Source organism: Archocentrus centrarchus, chromosome 18 (genome assembly GCF_007364275.1).
Source record: "Archocentrus centrarchus isolate MPI-CPG fArcCen1 chromosome 18, fArcCen1, whole genome shotgun sequence".
NCBI classification, from domain to species: domain Eukaryota; kingdom Metazoa; phylum Chordata; class Actinopteri; order Cichliformes; family Cichlidae; genus Archocentrus; species Archocentrus centrarchus.
In genome coordinates, this window is record NC_044363.1 from 12910970 (window position 1) to 12926562 (window position 15593).

The 15593-nt window shown below is 39.1% G+C and overlaps 1 protein-coding gene across 3 annotated transcripts in view; it reads left to right on the top strand.

Annotated features, from left to right (window-relative positions):
- The window catches only part of col4a5 (collagen, type IV, alpha 5 (Alport syndrome)), a 65376-nt gene that overhangs the window by 21346 nt on the left and 28437 nt on the right, over window positions 1-15593 (top strand). For all 3 annotated transcript variants that reach the window (XM_030753637.1, XM_030753638.1, XM_030753639.1), the window contains exons 2-13: window positions 7685-7741; window positions 10070-10159; window positions 10605-10649; window positions 10990-11034; window positions 11124-11186; window positions 11471-11524; window positions 11616-11642; window positions 13225-13305; window positions 13881-13943; window positions 14038-14073; window positions 14210-14251; window positions 14375-14467. In XM_030753637.1, the coding sequence (XP_030609497.1) occupies window positions 7685-7741; window positions 10070-10159; window positions 10605-10649; window positions 10990-11034; window positions 11124-11186; window positions 11471-11524; window positions 11616-11642; window positions 13225-13305; window positions 13881-13943; window positions 14038-14073; window positions 14210-14251; window positions 14375-14467 (696 nt within the window). The remainder of the gene's footprint in view (window positions 1-7684; window positions 7742-10069; window positions 10160-10604; window positions 10650-10989; window positions 11035-11123; window positions 11187-11470; window positions 11525-11615; window positions 11643-13224; window positions 13306-13880; window positions 13944-14037; window positions 14074-14209; window positions 14252-14374; window positions 14468-15593) is intronic.

A 15593-nucleotide genomic window follows, 5' to 3' on the forward strand; every position in this document is an offset into this window, starting at 1 on the left:
ACTTTTTTCATTGTTTCTTAAAGATGAAATGCTAAAATGTGCAAAATACAAAAACTCAGTGGAATGTGTTCAAATGACTCTTTGTGGCTCACTGAGCATCCACATTTAAACACTATTTTACTTAATTATTTATGACAATATATAGTCTATAGACCAAAGTAAAGCATGTATATTTGTTTGTTCTTCTTCCTTCGGCTGCTCCCCTGAGGGGTTAGGGTATTATTTGAATTATCCAGCTAAATATATCACTTGTATAGCCTGTTTTTATTTGAAATAGGGTTTTAGGTGAGGTAACAGGACAGTATTTGCATTTGGATCCATATGTAACACACAATAAATAGGTTATATAATGTAGGCAGGGTGCAGCGATGTTGGTCAGTAGCCCTGCAGGGATCTCTCTCAGCAGGAGGTCAAAGGGGTCAACATTAGTTAGGCCAAATGAAAAGAGAAGAGAGGAATGAAAATTGCTTTGAGGTGTGGAAAAAAAAAAAGAGAGGAATTCCCAGGAATATCAATGGAATTCCTGGACTGGCACTGCGGCACAACAGCACGTAATGTGTGCGCGAATGAGTTTGACAGGCTGGATCATCAGTCGGGGAGGTCTTCCTCTTCCCGAGAGCCAGTCAGTCAAAACACACGGTTGGATTTTTGTCAAAGTGAAAATATTTGGTTGGGTTGTCGCTCTCGGGGCGTCAGCACTTTGAAGTAGTCAAAGTTCAACCACGATGAAAGGGATCAACGGTGTGACGCAGCGGCTCGGAGCCTGGAGTGCCACTCACCAGAACAGGATAAACACTCACGCTTAGGCTCACAGAAGTGCAACATATGGGCTGGGACACATGCACGCTCAGCCACGAAACAGTACCTTTACAACAGTGTTCTAGTTAGATGGTCTGTCCAGGGCAACATATGGTTGAGGAGCACAGTAGAAAAAACATGTTGTTGTTATTGTTGCACCAGTTTATATATTCAACCATTAGTGAGGTTGCATTTCATTAGCTCTATTTGTCATTGTTAGGAAGGTTCAGTCATAGTTGACACTGAGGAGAAATCCTGCCCTGATCTTGCTGTGCTTCTGCTCTCAAATGGTAAATGGACTGTACCTATATATCTGAGCACTCAAAGCACTTTCTTACTGCGAGTCTCATTCACCCAAGAACTTTTTTCTATGCATAAGCACTTTTAACCTAACTTTGAAACTCTGACACACTCACAGGGTTCAATATCTAGCTTAACAAACAGACTAGAGGAGCCAGGATCGAACCACCTTCCGATTAGTACACAACACGCTCTACCCCCTGAGCCACAGCTGTCAGATGCTCTCCGTGCCATGATTTGGTGTCATTTATTCTTTCCAGAGACATGAATTAGCAACCATGGATATACTCACATAACCGAGAGAAAGAAGCTGCAATAGCTGAAAAGATTAGATTTGCCGAGAGAACCAACATAAATGCTTACAGGGTGGCGTCGACATCACAGTTCACAAGGGCTGCGGCCGTCGGGTCAACCCTAATCAAGGCTTAACTCTGCTCTCTCAAACAGGAAAGAGGTACCACCTTGTGGCACTTTGCTGCAGTTGCGCTTTTCAAGTTAATTGTTTACCAAGCTGAATTCTGAAGAAGCCAGACCGCTGAATTAGGTCAATAAAATGACAGTAATTACACAAAAAAAAATGATGCCGTTATGACAACAGTTCAACCAGATACGAGTCTTTCCAGCAGACTGGTGTGAGCATGTTTCAGACTGTGATCAGTGATGTTCAAAACGAGGAAGTGCACTCTTTCTGTCTTTGCAGCTGTGCGCTCTGTTTATGAGAGTGTTTGTGTCTGTTTCTCTGCTACATTAATGCATATGTGCGTGTTCACGGCAGGGCAGTGTCTATACGTGTCTAATCATCGGTCTTTGATGAGCCGGGGGGGGGGGGATTCCAGTCTCGCCAGTCTAATCCTTGGGTACATGCCTTCCGCTCGCTCTCCTCTTCCTCCTCCTCCTCCTCTTTCTCCTACATCTCATCCAATTTCACCTGGGCTGTTTCTCCATCACTTTGTACACACCTGTGAAAATGCATTTCCAAACTTTTTTGGCTTTTTTTTTTTTTTTGAACCAATTTGCGATGTTCATCTGAAAAGGACCTGAATGTGAATAAATGTAACTTTAAATTACTTTTATGGTGTTTTGGGACTTTTTTGCTCTCTAAATTGTTTACTTAAGTTTACTGTAGTTATTAGTGATCTTCTTCATATAGTTGGATTTGGATTAGATCAGAGGACTTTTCTTAGACTATTTACATCTACTTTTAGGAGGAGCTACCTTAACTACAGTCTTATCTCATGTTTTTTCCTAGTAAGTCTCCCTGTCAGTGTCAGAGCTGCAGCTCTGCAGTCAGTGCTCTGGATGTTATTACCTGTCCAATACTGACCTCCAGTGGTGCTTGCTGGTAGCTTTACCTCTCCTCACGCCTGACTGCTGGGTTGGCGTGAGCGGGAAAAATTAGGATGGAGCTGTGGGGAAAGAGAGTGAGAGAGAGCGAGAGTGAGGCAAGAGAGTTAAAAGAGTGGAGCAAATATCTGCAGTTCACTGACCTTTCTAAGTGGATTATGTCAGTGCTGTGGGGGGGACGAGCAAACAGCATGCAGATAGACAGATCTTTTAACACTGTATTTAGGCAGATTTTTAAACCTTCTCATTTCAGCTTAGTTTAGTCTTTATTTTTAACCCAATGGGGTAACAGTAAGAGTTGCTGTAAAGCAAACACCTATTCCTCACAGGCTGCTCCCTCTTTGGGATCATTTCTGCTAGCACAGAGCAGCGGACAGCGCTTGGACTTGCCAGTTATTTGAAATCACACATCATGGTCACTCTTCTGTGGCATGCTGAAAATGCTGATAAAGTTTTTGTTTTCTTTGTCTTTTCTCAGATTCATTTTGATCTTGACGCAGGATACTTTCTGGATCAAATGAGGAGAGAGAAACAAATAACTTCAGTCCCACACCTTTTTTTTTATTAGCTTATTTTTTTCATGTAAATATTGAATCGTTAATGGTAGATGATGATTTCAAACGTGATTACAGTTGTGCAGATTTCTCTTGTCCAGCGGTGTTCTATAGGGGAAGAAAATTATTTTCATGGGAAAGACGACAGCAAGGCTGTGTAGTGGAATGATACCCAGATATTTTAATACACGGTTAAAATGGAGGTTTTGCTACATTATGATGCAGTGGACTGAATCTTTTCTTATTGGACACTTCTGCAGATGTTACTAAATAGTCAGTTTGCACATGAATAAAGGCTTTATTAGCTTAGGCATGATAGACAGGTGCAATCACATTTAGTTTGAAAGCTCAAGTTCTAGTTTGAAACTGTGCACTTACTTCTATGCTATGTATGTAGTCCTGCTTATATACTGTAGGACTACAAGCACAAACAAGAGCCTATGCAAAGTCAAAATCAGAGGTTTGAACAAGTCGAGATATCCCACTCACTGCACTGGATGACAGAACAACAATGTTGCTGGTTTAAGTGGATGTCTCCAGGCTAGTCGAGACCATCTATGAATGTTTTAGGGGGTTTAAGAGCATGCAAGCTCTGTCATGCTCTTTTGGACTAAAAAGAGTGAAGAAAAGAGGATTGAGTGTGGAGAAAAACAGATGGATGTAGAGAAGGACGGATCATGAGCTGTAGGCATGGGCGTGGGAGAGCAGACAACATTGAGCTGAAGCAGACCAGAGACTAATTTGGAAATCCAAGGCCTGTAAAAACACCTACACACACACACACACACACACACACACACACACACACACACACACACACGCACACACAGTTCCAGATAACAGCACAGTTTGAGATTGCTTCCAGCATGAAAATTCCAGCTCTCTGAGCAGTGATCAGGTGTTAAATTTGTGGGAACCAAACCCCCAACCTCAACTACAAAAAAGGATTCTCCTGCTTTATAAGTCCTCCACACACACACACACACACACACACACACGCACCCACACATACACACACAGTAATGTGACAAATTAAATATAAACATATGCACATACACACACTGTCTTTATATGTGTACAGACACGAGCTGCAAGTAGTAAACTGTGAGTTTTGCAGAACAGTTTACTCTGCAGAAGATGGCAACTAATATATATAAATATATATATATATATATATATATATATATTTAAGTGTATAAAAGGGTATGTATAAATCACGTGGAAGTAGCCATCAAGTGGCCATTATAGGAACTGCACATTGCATTTAGCAGTGTGCAGCATGCTTTTCTTGTCATCCTGTCCCACAGTAGTGGCAGCTACTCATGCAGTATGAGGGTCAAAGTTCAAAATATTTATGACAAAATGACATCTACCAATTCCATGTTTAGACCATGCAACTGTACTAGAGTCCAGGCAATATATCGACAAGGCCAATATTAGCTATTTGCCCATCTATTGGTATCGCCACTTATAACAACGTATAAAAGTAAAGAAGAGATGGGAGAAACACCCTTCAACTATGTTCTGTGTGTTGATGTTGCATAATTTGTCCACCAGAGGGCACTCTGCAACTTCACTGTTGGCAACACGCGTTTCGAGCAGAGGGGAGCAGAGTGTAATCCATGACTTGTTTTGACAGTAAAACAAGTTTAACTGCACTGCCATATCATCCCAGTAAGGACTCATAAATAACTACACATTACAAATGTCAGGGAATTCTGTTTATGTTTTGTGTCTGAAAGAAAAAATATTGACCAGCAAATATCAGTATCAGTCTTAAAGGGGACATATCATGCAAAATCCACTTTTTTAGCCCTTAAATACATTTTTTGTGTACTTTGAGTGTGTGGGAGTGCAGAAAATGTACATTTATTCTCTCCCGGTGCTGCGTAGATATCCTTATAATCTTTTGGGTCATAATTTTCAGTCTGTTCAGTTTTCTCTATTCCCTGTTACGTTTTCTTTCCTCTTATGTCACAGTATTTGCTGTGGAACTGCTAAACAAGGACATGGACTTCCAGCTAACCAATTTCGTGAATCCGCCTTTTTTTTTTTTTTTTTTTTTGCAGCAATTTTGTAGTCCAAGTTCAGTTATGCCGAAGTTGCAAGTAGACAAGTCAAAATGTTCAGTTGTTGGGTGTATTAACCCACACGATTCCTTACGTTGCCCCTCGCCATCAGAGCCTCTTTGAAGTGCCCGTTTCTCTGCCGCTAGATAATTTTATTGCTGCTATCAAACTACAAAAATGGCCGAACAGGGTGGAGTGGAAGGCCCTGCGACCTGGAGGGGGGCGTGGCGTGAAGTGTCTCATTCACTTTTAAAAAGACCGCACCAAAACGAGCTGCTCTAAGACACGCCTCAGAACAGAGGTAAACGAGGGGTCTACAATAACGAGGAATTGAGACCAAAGCGTTGCAGTTCTACTTTATATAGACCACAAGTGGATGATTTACATATAAAAAGGAAGGATTTAAAAACATGATATGTCCCCTTTAAAATTTCTGTGCTTGAGCTTAAAAATAAAAACATCTCAATCTCAAAAGCCTCGAGGCATTCAAACATATTAAAGCACTGCTGCAATAACAGCGACTAAACAGAAGCCAAATCTGGACTGTTATTAGTCCACATTAGGCATCAAACTTCAGATTTTGACAGAACATGTTCCTGCAGGTTTTAGCCTTTGCAATGAAATGAAGTAATTCCTTAAAATGTTCTGACATTTTTGACAGGCTCGTGTTTCTGTGACGTTTCTTAATATTGATAAAAGAAAGCGTGTATCCTTGAACCCGCTAAACTTTTTCAGCATGTACTTTCACTGCCCTTACGGAGCTGATATAGAGTTTTTAAGACTGATACCAGTATTTGACACATGCATACAGTTTGAAGAAAATATGACAGCCTTGTCAGAGGGAGTGTGGGGAACTCTATCTTTTACCCACAGGAAGCTCTAAAATACAGATGCGGTAAAGCCATGCACTGTAACTTAATGCAAGTGCACATCAGTGCACATGAAGATGTCATCATGTAGGATTTCTGTTGCAGGAGATGATTTGGCACAGATGCGAACAGCTGCTTTTAACTCCCTCCGTCTGGTCTGCAAGCGTCACTGTTACAGTGCTGAGTCGCAGGTTCATTTTTCTGCTGATGGTGTGTCATCCCTGATGTTTTCAATTAAAAGTGAAATTATTCTAAAATGCATTGCTGATTAATTGTTTATTCACCAGTTAACTGATTGAAGGACTAATCGTTTAATCTTTAAATGTATTAATTGAGGTAATTATCTCCTATTTATTACATATTTATGCATCAAAAACATGTTTGTATCTCTTAAATATAAAATAATATAATGTGGTGCTTAAGCTACACTCTTTGTAGATAATTATGGTTAATGAAGGCACAAAAGGCCATGTATTTGCTGATATAAGCAGCTCAAATATGAGGATTTTAATTACAGTGTAATTATAGTGAATAACATCATTTTGCATCTTTGAGTTTCAGACTGCAGGTCAAACAGAACAAATAACCAAGTTGCACCGGGCTTTTTTTTCACTGCCTTTCTTAGACTTAGTGATAAACTGATGAATCAGGAAGTGCACTCAGATTTCGTCGCATCCTCTTTGTGCCATTAAAACAACAATACCGTGAAAACCATCAGCTCAAAGATGGACACAAAAGTTTTTGCAGACACAGAAGAATGTCCGCCTGTCTGTCCTTTCTTATGCGCTCTCTGTCTTTCTCACAACCTGACTGCCTGGCATGCGTGCAATCGATGCCCGTCTGGCATTCACTGTGTCAACAGGCATGGGAAAAGTTAATCAGCAGCTTGGCACTCCCGCTCCCCCCACCCATCCACCCATCCCTCCCTTCTGCAATTTCCTTTAACCCTCTTCTCCACTCTTTGGTCCCTAAAAAAGTGAATCAGCATTTCCACAGGTGTGAAGAAGTGAAGTGTTTTGAAAGATAAACCTGCTTTCTATGAGATAAAAGCTTTATTTTATTTGAGATTAGAGCACTGTTTGGGCTCACTGACCTTGCAGCTGCGATCTCACCAGCAAACAAACCTGCAGCAGAATCCTTTCTGTTCCTCTGTGGAAAGAAGTGCTCTAGTGTGCAAAGTGCAATTATGCAGTGCCCCCTGGTGGCAAGATTTGCACATAAGCTCAAGTGTACTAAATTTACTGTATGTGGTCACAGCATTTATAAAAAAAAAAAAAAAAGTGCTTAGCTTTAAGGTGTTCCACAGAACATTTTGGACTGATTCTACAAAGCTCAAATGCCAGACGTCACAGGAAATTAGCATCGAGAGGAGGCACTGCAGATACATTTTCAGAGCGTTATAAAGCTACTTTCAGCTGCTCTCTTATTCACAAGGAGCCACCACAGGAGGCAGCTCCACATATTTGATATGGCAGATTTTTACACTGGATGCCCTTCCTGGATATCCATTGGTGTCTTCACTTCTGCATTTTGTTGCACTGTACTTGTGACATAGTCAATGACAAAAAATTGAAGTGAATCTAATATAATCTTAGGCAAATGTATAAACCACTCCACTATGGAGCCTCTACTTTCAGAATAGTGAAGTGTGGTTATTAGTTATATTTGTCACCAGTAATATTGCTGATGTCTACTCTGGGTAAGGAACGATTAAAAGATGCTCATCTCTCTTTCTCTTGTTCTTTAACAGGCTTGCCATGGATGTGCAGGATCCAAATGTGACTGTAGTGGAGTAAAAGGAGAAAAGGTAGGAAAAATGTCACACAATGTATAATCTTGACGGTGGAAAACCTATCATGTCTTGCGAGCCCAAACATTTGATGATAATGTGATGAAGGCTCTCAGCAATAGAATTTATTATTATATTTGGGAATAGCTAGTACTTGTAACCACCATGTTGTGAATGTGGGGACACCACACATGGCCAGTGGGTATACCCTACATAATCATCCTTTCTGACGCTTAAGAATTAGCATAAATTACAAATTTACTTTCATACTTTTTTCACTATGACCTAAAAAACATAAGCTCTCCAACGGAGTGCTTACTGAGGTCACAGAGTGAGGGAGCTGAGGGCCAGTGTCTCACAGATTTCTTACAGGTAACTGAAAGCAACACCAATCTGGCTTAAGAAAAAAAAAAAAAACAGCACAGAAACCACTTTGCTTAGGATAATTAATGAAATCAGAATGAGTGCAGACTCAGGGATTCTTACTGTTCTTATTTTACTAGAAATGACTGCAGCATTTGAGACGCTGTCTTAAGGCAGCTGGACTTCTTTATTAGGTTCTTGAAGATGTTTCACCTCTCATCTGAACGGTAGTTCCATGTGAAACGTATCGATTTTAGAAATGAAGAAGTATTTGACATGAGATGAGACACATCTTGAAGTACTGCCTTCAACTCAGGGGTTTAGACTACCACGCCCTGGATGACTGAGAACCTCCAAAAAACATTTGACCACATTTGATGATTCTCCTCGACACTATTTAGAGTCAATGTTGACTATTTTACTTTCATCACTCTCCCTCATGGCATGCGGCGTCCCACATGGCTCAGTCCTTGGACCTATTTCATTTCATTTATATCTGCTGATCTTTGGCTGTTTAATCATACATATGTTCTACCATTGTTAAACTGGTGATTGCCATGCGTATGAAGAATCCAGATTCCTGCTTCATGTCCATCAAGGACTGAATGTCTTTTCATTTCTTGCAGCTGAACTCAGATGAATAAAGTCAGATGAAGTCTTTGTTATTGGTCCAGATCTTATTTCTAATAGTGTCAGTCTCCATCTTAGACAACTTTAACCAAACCTGGGTATTATCTTTGATCAACATCTCAAAGCCAAACAGCATATCAGAGGTCTAGCTCAGTCTTACTATGTACAGATTAAAAATATTGCAAAGGTCTAACCTATGCTCTCACTAACATAAGTGAACACCTTAACCTCATTCCCTCCTAATTAGATTATTGCAACTCTTTAGTACAAACAAGGCAGTAAGGCCCTTGACAAGCACTTGTGAAGACATCACTCCACTCCACACTTACAAAATTACACCAGCTTCCCATTCACTACAGAATCCAATTCCAGATCTTACTCATTACTTTTAAATCACTATGTGATATAGCCCAATTTTATATTTTAGAACTCCTAACGTCTTATTCTGCAGCCAGATCCTGCAGATCGGACAATCAGCTGTTGTTGCTGGTACCATGGACCAGGCTTAAAACACAGGGGAACTGAGCTTTTACTGTTTCAGCCCCAATGCTGTAGAAAAAAATTCTTACTATTAGATTAGTGTTATCAGTTCTACATTCAAAAATAAAAACAAAAAACAAACAAAACAAAGTAAAAAAAAACACAAAAAAACCCTGTATAGATTGGCTTCCATACAGCATTTTATAATGTTTTCTTAATGCTTTATTCTGTATACTTTGAAGCACTTTATGATTCTGAAAGCCTTGTAGGGACGTAGAGTGGGGTCAAGTTACAAAGAAAACAAAATAAATATATACAAAATATAATACTATTCCCTTAAAAGTAAATACCACCAAGAGAATGAGGTGTCTTGGTGGAGGTTTGTGCTCATGGAGTTCTTGTTATTATTCTCATTGTTCTTCTTTTTTTTTTTTTTTTTGCATTGTTAATAGTTGTAAAAAAAGTGAGAGCTATATGAACTGTGCTCATTATTTTGATAATGTGTTCATTTGTGTGGTTTAGCTCTTTTGCTACTGAAGCCAACACGTTTCAAAAGGTACAGCTTTTAGTTTCCAGCTTGCAGGTGTTCTATTCATTTGAGCATTTATAGTTTGTGCGCTATGTTAAAAGGCCTTTCCTAAGTTTTTCCTAATCTGGCATAAACCTGATCAAATTAAAGCTGAAACTTGAGACCTTAAAAATGGATCCATTCATTTATTTCAAGTTGCATGTGCTGAACCACAAATCCTGCACGGCAAAAACAAATGTGCAGCTGTCCAGGTACTTAGAGCCTGGACTGTATGTCTGGAAACACGTCATAATTATATTTAAATATGTAAACGATGTCTGCACTGACTGTGTCATTGTTTGCAGGGTGATAGGGGTTTCCCAGGTTTGACGGGACAGCCGGGTGTCCCAGGATTCCCTGGACCAGAAGGACCAATTGGACCCAGAGGCGAGACGGTGGGTTAGGAGGGCAAGTAGATGAAGGGAAAAAAGGAGATTGGAGAAAAGGAACTGATATCAGGTCAGACAGAAAGAATATATGGTAATATACAGCAGGTCAAAATATTTTAGCAGTGCTCTCTTAGAATTTTCGATAACATGTCCTAATAAAAAGCCTAAGATAAAACCACATAATCTACTTTGCTGATTCTTCTCTACAAAAACATCAGTATCCTCATAAGAAGTTAAACAGAAGAAGACATACTACAATTCCCAAAGGATTATGATCTGGGAATAGAATCACCTGTGTCAGATATTAATTGGTAACAAGCAGGTATTAGTCAATATCAGCAGTTTTGGGCCCCTCTTATTACTTCATGTCCCAACGGTTATTGATCTTTGATGCTGTTCACAGTGTTGAGTCAAAGATGTTTTCTTGTTTGTTTATTGTTCCTCCTTCCAGGGAAGTGATGGACCTCAAGGACAATTTGGTCCAAAAGGAATTCGAGTAAGTAATTCCTCCATTTTTGCTGCAGACTTCACAGATATGTGGAGGACTTCTCACACAGAGAAATATAAGATGTATTTGCATAATTTTATTGATTTGTTTTTTTATTTGAAGCTTATGATTTGGAAAGAAACAAAAAAATGTAGTTACATTTCACCTGTTTTTTTGCTTCCATGTTGACTAAACGGGATGACTAAAATTCTTTCTCAGCACTGAATGATTGCAATACTTTACTCTGAACAGCAGGTGTCATTTCACCTTACTAACAATCAGTCAGGCTATCAAAAAATAAATGACACCTTTAAATGACACCTTTGAATTTTTTTCCCCTCTCTAACAGGGACCTCCAGGATTGCCAGGATTTCCAGGAACACCAGGACTTCCAGTGAGTTTTCAGAGATCTAAAAGCCTAGCTTTCCCAAAATCAGGCAGCATTTCTGATGCAACTTCCTGTTTTTATTTCCTGTTTATCAGGGTCTGCCTGGGCTTGATGGTCCTCCAGGCCCGAGAGGAGTGCCGGGTTGCAATGGGACAAAGGTATCTCAGAGAAAGTCATTAATGCAGAAAAGTTATAGATGTTACTGTTGTTTGTACTTGTTTAAAGCAGGACACTTAATATATTTTTTGGCATGTAAATATATATTTATGTGCCAAAAAAATATATTGCATTTTACCAAAAAACCCCAAAACAAATCTAACCTGAACATCCCTGTTTTTGGACCTTTCCTTTTTGTTCAGTGCCCATTTTCAAAGCCAAATCAAAATGTTCACACTCTGCTTACGTATGTATTTCTTTATTTTGTTTCCTTCTTTTTTTCCAGGGTGAGAGGGGTTTCCCAGGAAGTCCAGGAATCCCTGGGCAGCAAGGACTTCTGGTAAGTCACCAAGGGAGAACATTTATAACACAGTGATCAGATCCCTGTTTGGTTTTGTTTTTTCAGACTTTTCTCTTTTTTTCCTTTATAGGGTCCACCTGGTCTGCCAGGACAAAAGGTAAAAATCAACACACACACAGACACACACTGTTTTGTAGCTGGTTTAAACTAATCAATCAATAATAGCTATAATAGCTAATAATAGAATCAATAGCTTTCACTGTTTTATTGTTCAACTATTGATTTTCTTCAATCATAAAGACTTCTGAAAAGGAGCCTCGACTAAAGGAGTCGACTAAATCGACTATAGATTTAGTCGACTAAAATATAAAGAGTGTAAAATGTAAATGCTTTTTCTTCAGTTCGCATGAATTAGTCATTATACACACTTACACAAAATTAAACATTTATTAGAAGTTATGGAATATTATTAATAATATTAACATTAGAGTTTCACCTGCTTCCCACACACCTGATCATTAACACCACCTTAATACGAGCGTTTTACAGCAGGACGCTCTGAAAGGTTCAGGGCAGTGTTCAGGACTAAGATTAGGAAAGGCTAATCCACCGCGGTGTGGAGATTTTCTCTAAACACAAACTGGGAAAAACACTTTACCCTGCATGACATTAAAATGCTTACCTTTGCAATGGAGATCTGGGTGACTGGTTTGCAGATGTTTAAGATTTTTCGTGTTTTTACCCGAGATAGTCGCCCCACATGGATTACACATCGTTTTGTTTGTCACAACATCAAAGGACAAATGTGTCCATACATCGGCTCTTCTCTTTCTCCCTGCTGACATTGTTTACACAACTTAGTTCTATCAGAAGACAAATCACAGGTTAGTTTATCCTTCCCGGGTTTAGCGCAAATTTGTGCAACTGTGCGTTTGATTGGATGTTTTCCTAACTTGTCCCGTCCTGTCACAAAATTAAATCAGTTCTGATTGGATTTCATCCTCGCCAGGCATTTTCGTCTCGTTTTCATTCGTTGACGAAAGTGTCAATTAGTTTCATCATCATTTTTATCCTTTTAGGTAGTTTTTATTTAGTTATCGTCTCGTTATCGTCGTGAAAAAAAGAGTCGTTGACGAAAACTATGATGAAATTATTTCGTCAACAAAATTAACACTGTGGCCCACATTATCCCACAGAAGACTGCCTCACGGCTTGGGGGAATTCCAATCTTTTGAACACTAAAACTGCATCTTATTATTTCATTCAGGCTAAGTAATAACCCGGTAAAAATATACTATTTAATTTTCAAGGTTTGAATTTGAATTTTAAGCTGTAATGTAGTCTGCCCACCACAAAAAAAAAAAAACGTTTTATCACATGGATCACAGTTTGTATGGTTGTATAAACATAATTGTAAAATTTATGCAAAATAAGCATTTCAGGGCTACAAATCTACTATTTTACTATCAACATTTCAAACTCATTGTAGAACGACAACATGCACATTCCCTTCTGATTCAGCTGGAGAAATAAAGAAAATACATGTTAGGATGTGTGGTTTTACAAACAAGTATAATTTTATAAACTCATTTAAGACTTCAATTCAAAACTCTGGAGATTTGACCACTAGATGGTGCTGTTTTCATTGAGTTGAAATAATTTTTCTCACCTTCTTTTTCCATTATGAAGAAAAATGCATATCTGACTTTTTCTTCCGGATGTGATTTTCTCCTTTTCAGGGAGACCCAGGCGATGTTATCTCCACCAATCGTTTTGGAGATAAAGGAGCACCAGGTTTGCCCGGCTTGCCCGGAGGTCCTGTGAGTGATATGTTCTGATTTTAAACTGCCAACGCTTATTCAGCCCTTATATTTAATTGTTGTGCAGCTCCAAAAGTTTTCAACTGCATCCCATAAGTCAGAATGAAATGTGCAAAAAAAAAAAAAAAGTATTTTAATCTAAATGAATGGCACTTGAACTGAACATAGAAAACCCATTTAATATTGGGACAACATGCTGCTAAAGAAGAACTGAATAGTGAAACTCAGTGTTTAAATTTAATCAATAAAGAGTAATTTTATAGTTGATAGTAAGTTGCCATGGTCTGATATTTAAAAAAAAAATCCAGTATCAGAAAATAGACGTCCAAATCTGATCTAAAGCTGTCACATATTTAGATTTCTGGTATATTTATAATTATTGAGGTTTATTTATTCTCATGAAAAAACATTTAGACTTAGCAATATAAGTAATGCATAGCCAGTTGTTAATTCTCAGACCCAGAAATGCTCAAAGCAAAATAAATTTAACATGAAGAAAAAAAATAGATTTAAAAACCTGTATATTTTAACACTTCTCTGTACGTTTTTTTTTTCTCTGTGCTTTCATGTCGCAGGGCCGACCTGGATCTCGAGGTCCAGAAGGTCCACCAGGTCCCCCGGGACCCAGAGGCTATGAGGTAAAGTTCAGCGACTACAACATGTCCCTTTTTCATAAAGGTTACACAAATAGCAACAGGTTGTAGGTGAACTGTTTCTGATGTTGTTTTTTAGGGTCGTCCAGGTCCTCCCGGTATTCCCGGGCCTAAGGTGAGATCAGACACTGTTTAATTCAATTTTAGTAAACAACAACAACACAGTAATAATATATTTTGATATTTTTTTGGTCATAAAACATCATTCACTGAGGGTCAAGTGACACCCTCCCTCTGCTTTTTCTCAACAGGGAAATATGGGTTTGAACTTCCAAGGACCCAAAGGAGAAAAGGTACCAGATCCCTTTTTAAACTCCAAAAATCAGTTATGATCAGTTTATGTATCAATGTTGTCTTTTCAGTCCTTTCACGGAATTACTAAACCTAATGTTGTGCTTCCCGTGCCGTGATTATAGGGTGAACAGGGTTTACCAGGACCTCCTGGTCCTCCAGGACAGGTTGGGGAGCAGATAAAGTCACCTGAGGCAGAGATTCAGAGAGGAGACAAGGTATTGCTATTTTATGGTGTCTTTCATTTGAACAGTAATGAGGACTCCAGGGATAAAAACATGACATTAAGTACAGATTTTTTTTATAATTTAGTTTTGATTGTTTAAACCGAGTTCCAAAGTCAGTATCCCTTGCTGACAGGTGGACACTCACATGCATTACAAATAGATTTTCAATAAATAGAATCAAAGTAAAGTACAGTAATGATTTCCATCAAGTCTCAGGCCAATATATATATATATATATATATATATATATATATATATATATATATATATATACACACACTCACTCACCCAAGAATTAAAGAATACCAGAGAAGCTTACTGAGTTGGACAGTTTCTTACAGCTTGTGTTGATGCTTCAGAATCACTTAGTTCTGTCCTGCAGTTATACAGCAGATACAAGCCCAATTCCAAATATGCAAATCCAAAAAAAAAAATACAAAAGAACAACTGGAGGAACATTTTGCGACGAATTAAAGCTCATTTAAAATGGACTGAAGCAAAGTGGAAACCTGTTCTGTGGTCAGACGAATCGAGATCTGAAATTCTTTTTGGAAAACACGGACTCCAAGTTCTCTGGACTAAAGAGGAGAGCGACCATGATGTTATGGAGGTGCATCAGTGCCTATAGAAATGGCAGCTTGCACATCTGCAAAGGCACCATCAATGCTGAAAGGTACTACAGGTTTTAGAGCAGCATGTGCTCCCATCCAGACCACGCCTGTTTCAGGGAAGGCCTTCTATTGTGAATGAAATGTGGGTTTATGAGACTTGCAAATCGTTACATTCTGTTACATTTTACACAGCATCACAACACATTACCTTTTGGAATTTGGGTTGTACAACACAATTACAGTTTGCATGTTCTCCCCGTGTCTGCGTGGGTTTTCTCCGGGTACTCGGGTTTCCTCCCGCAGTCCAAAGGCATGCACTCACTGGGGTTAGGTTAATTGGTCACTCTAAATTGCCCATAGGTGTGAATGTGAGTGTGAAAGGTTGTTTCTCTCTCTGTGTTAGCCCTGCAACAGACTGGTGACCTGTACAGGGTGTACCCTGCATCTTGCCCTATGTCAGCTGGGATAGGCTCCAGTGCCCCCACAACCCTGAACAGGATAAGTGG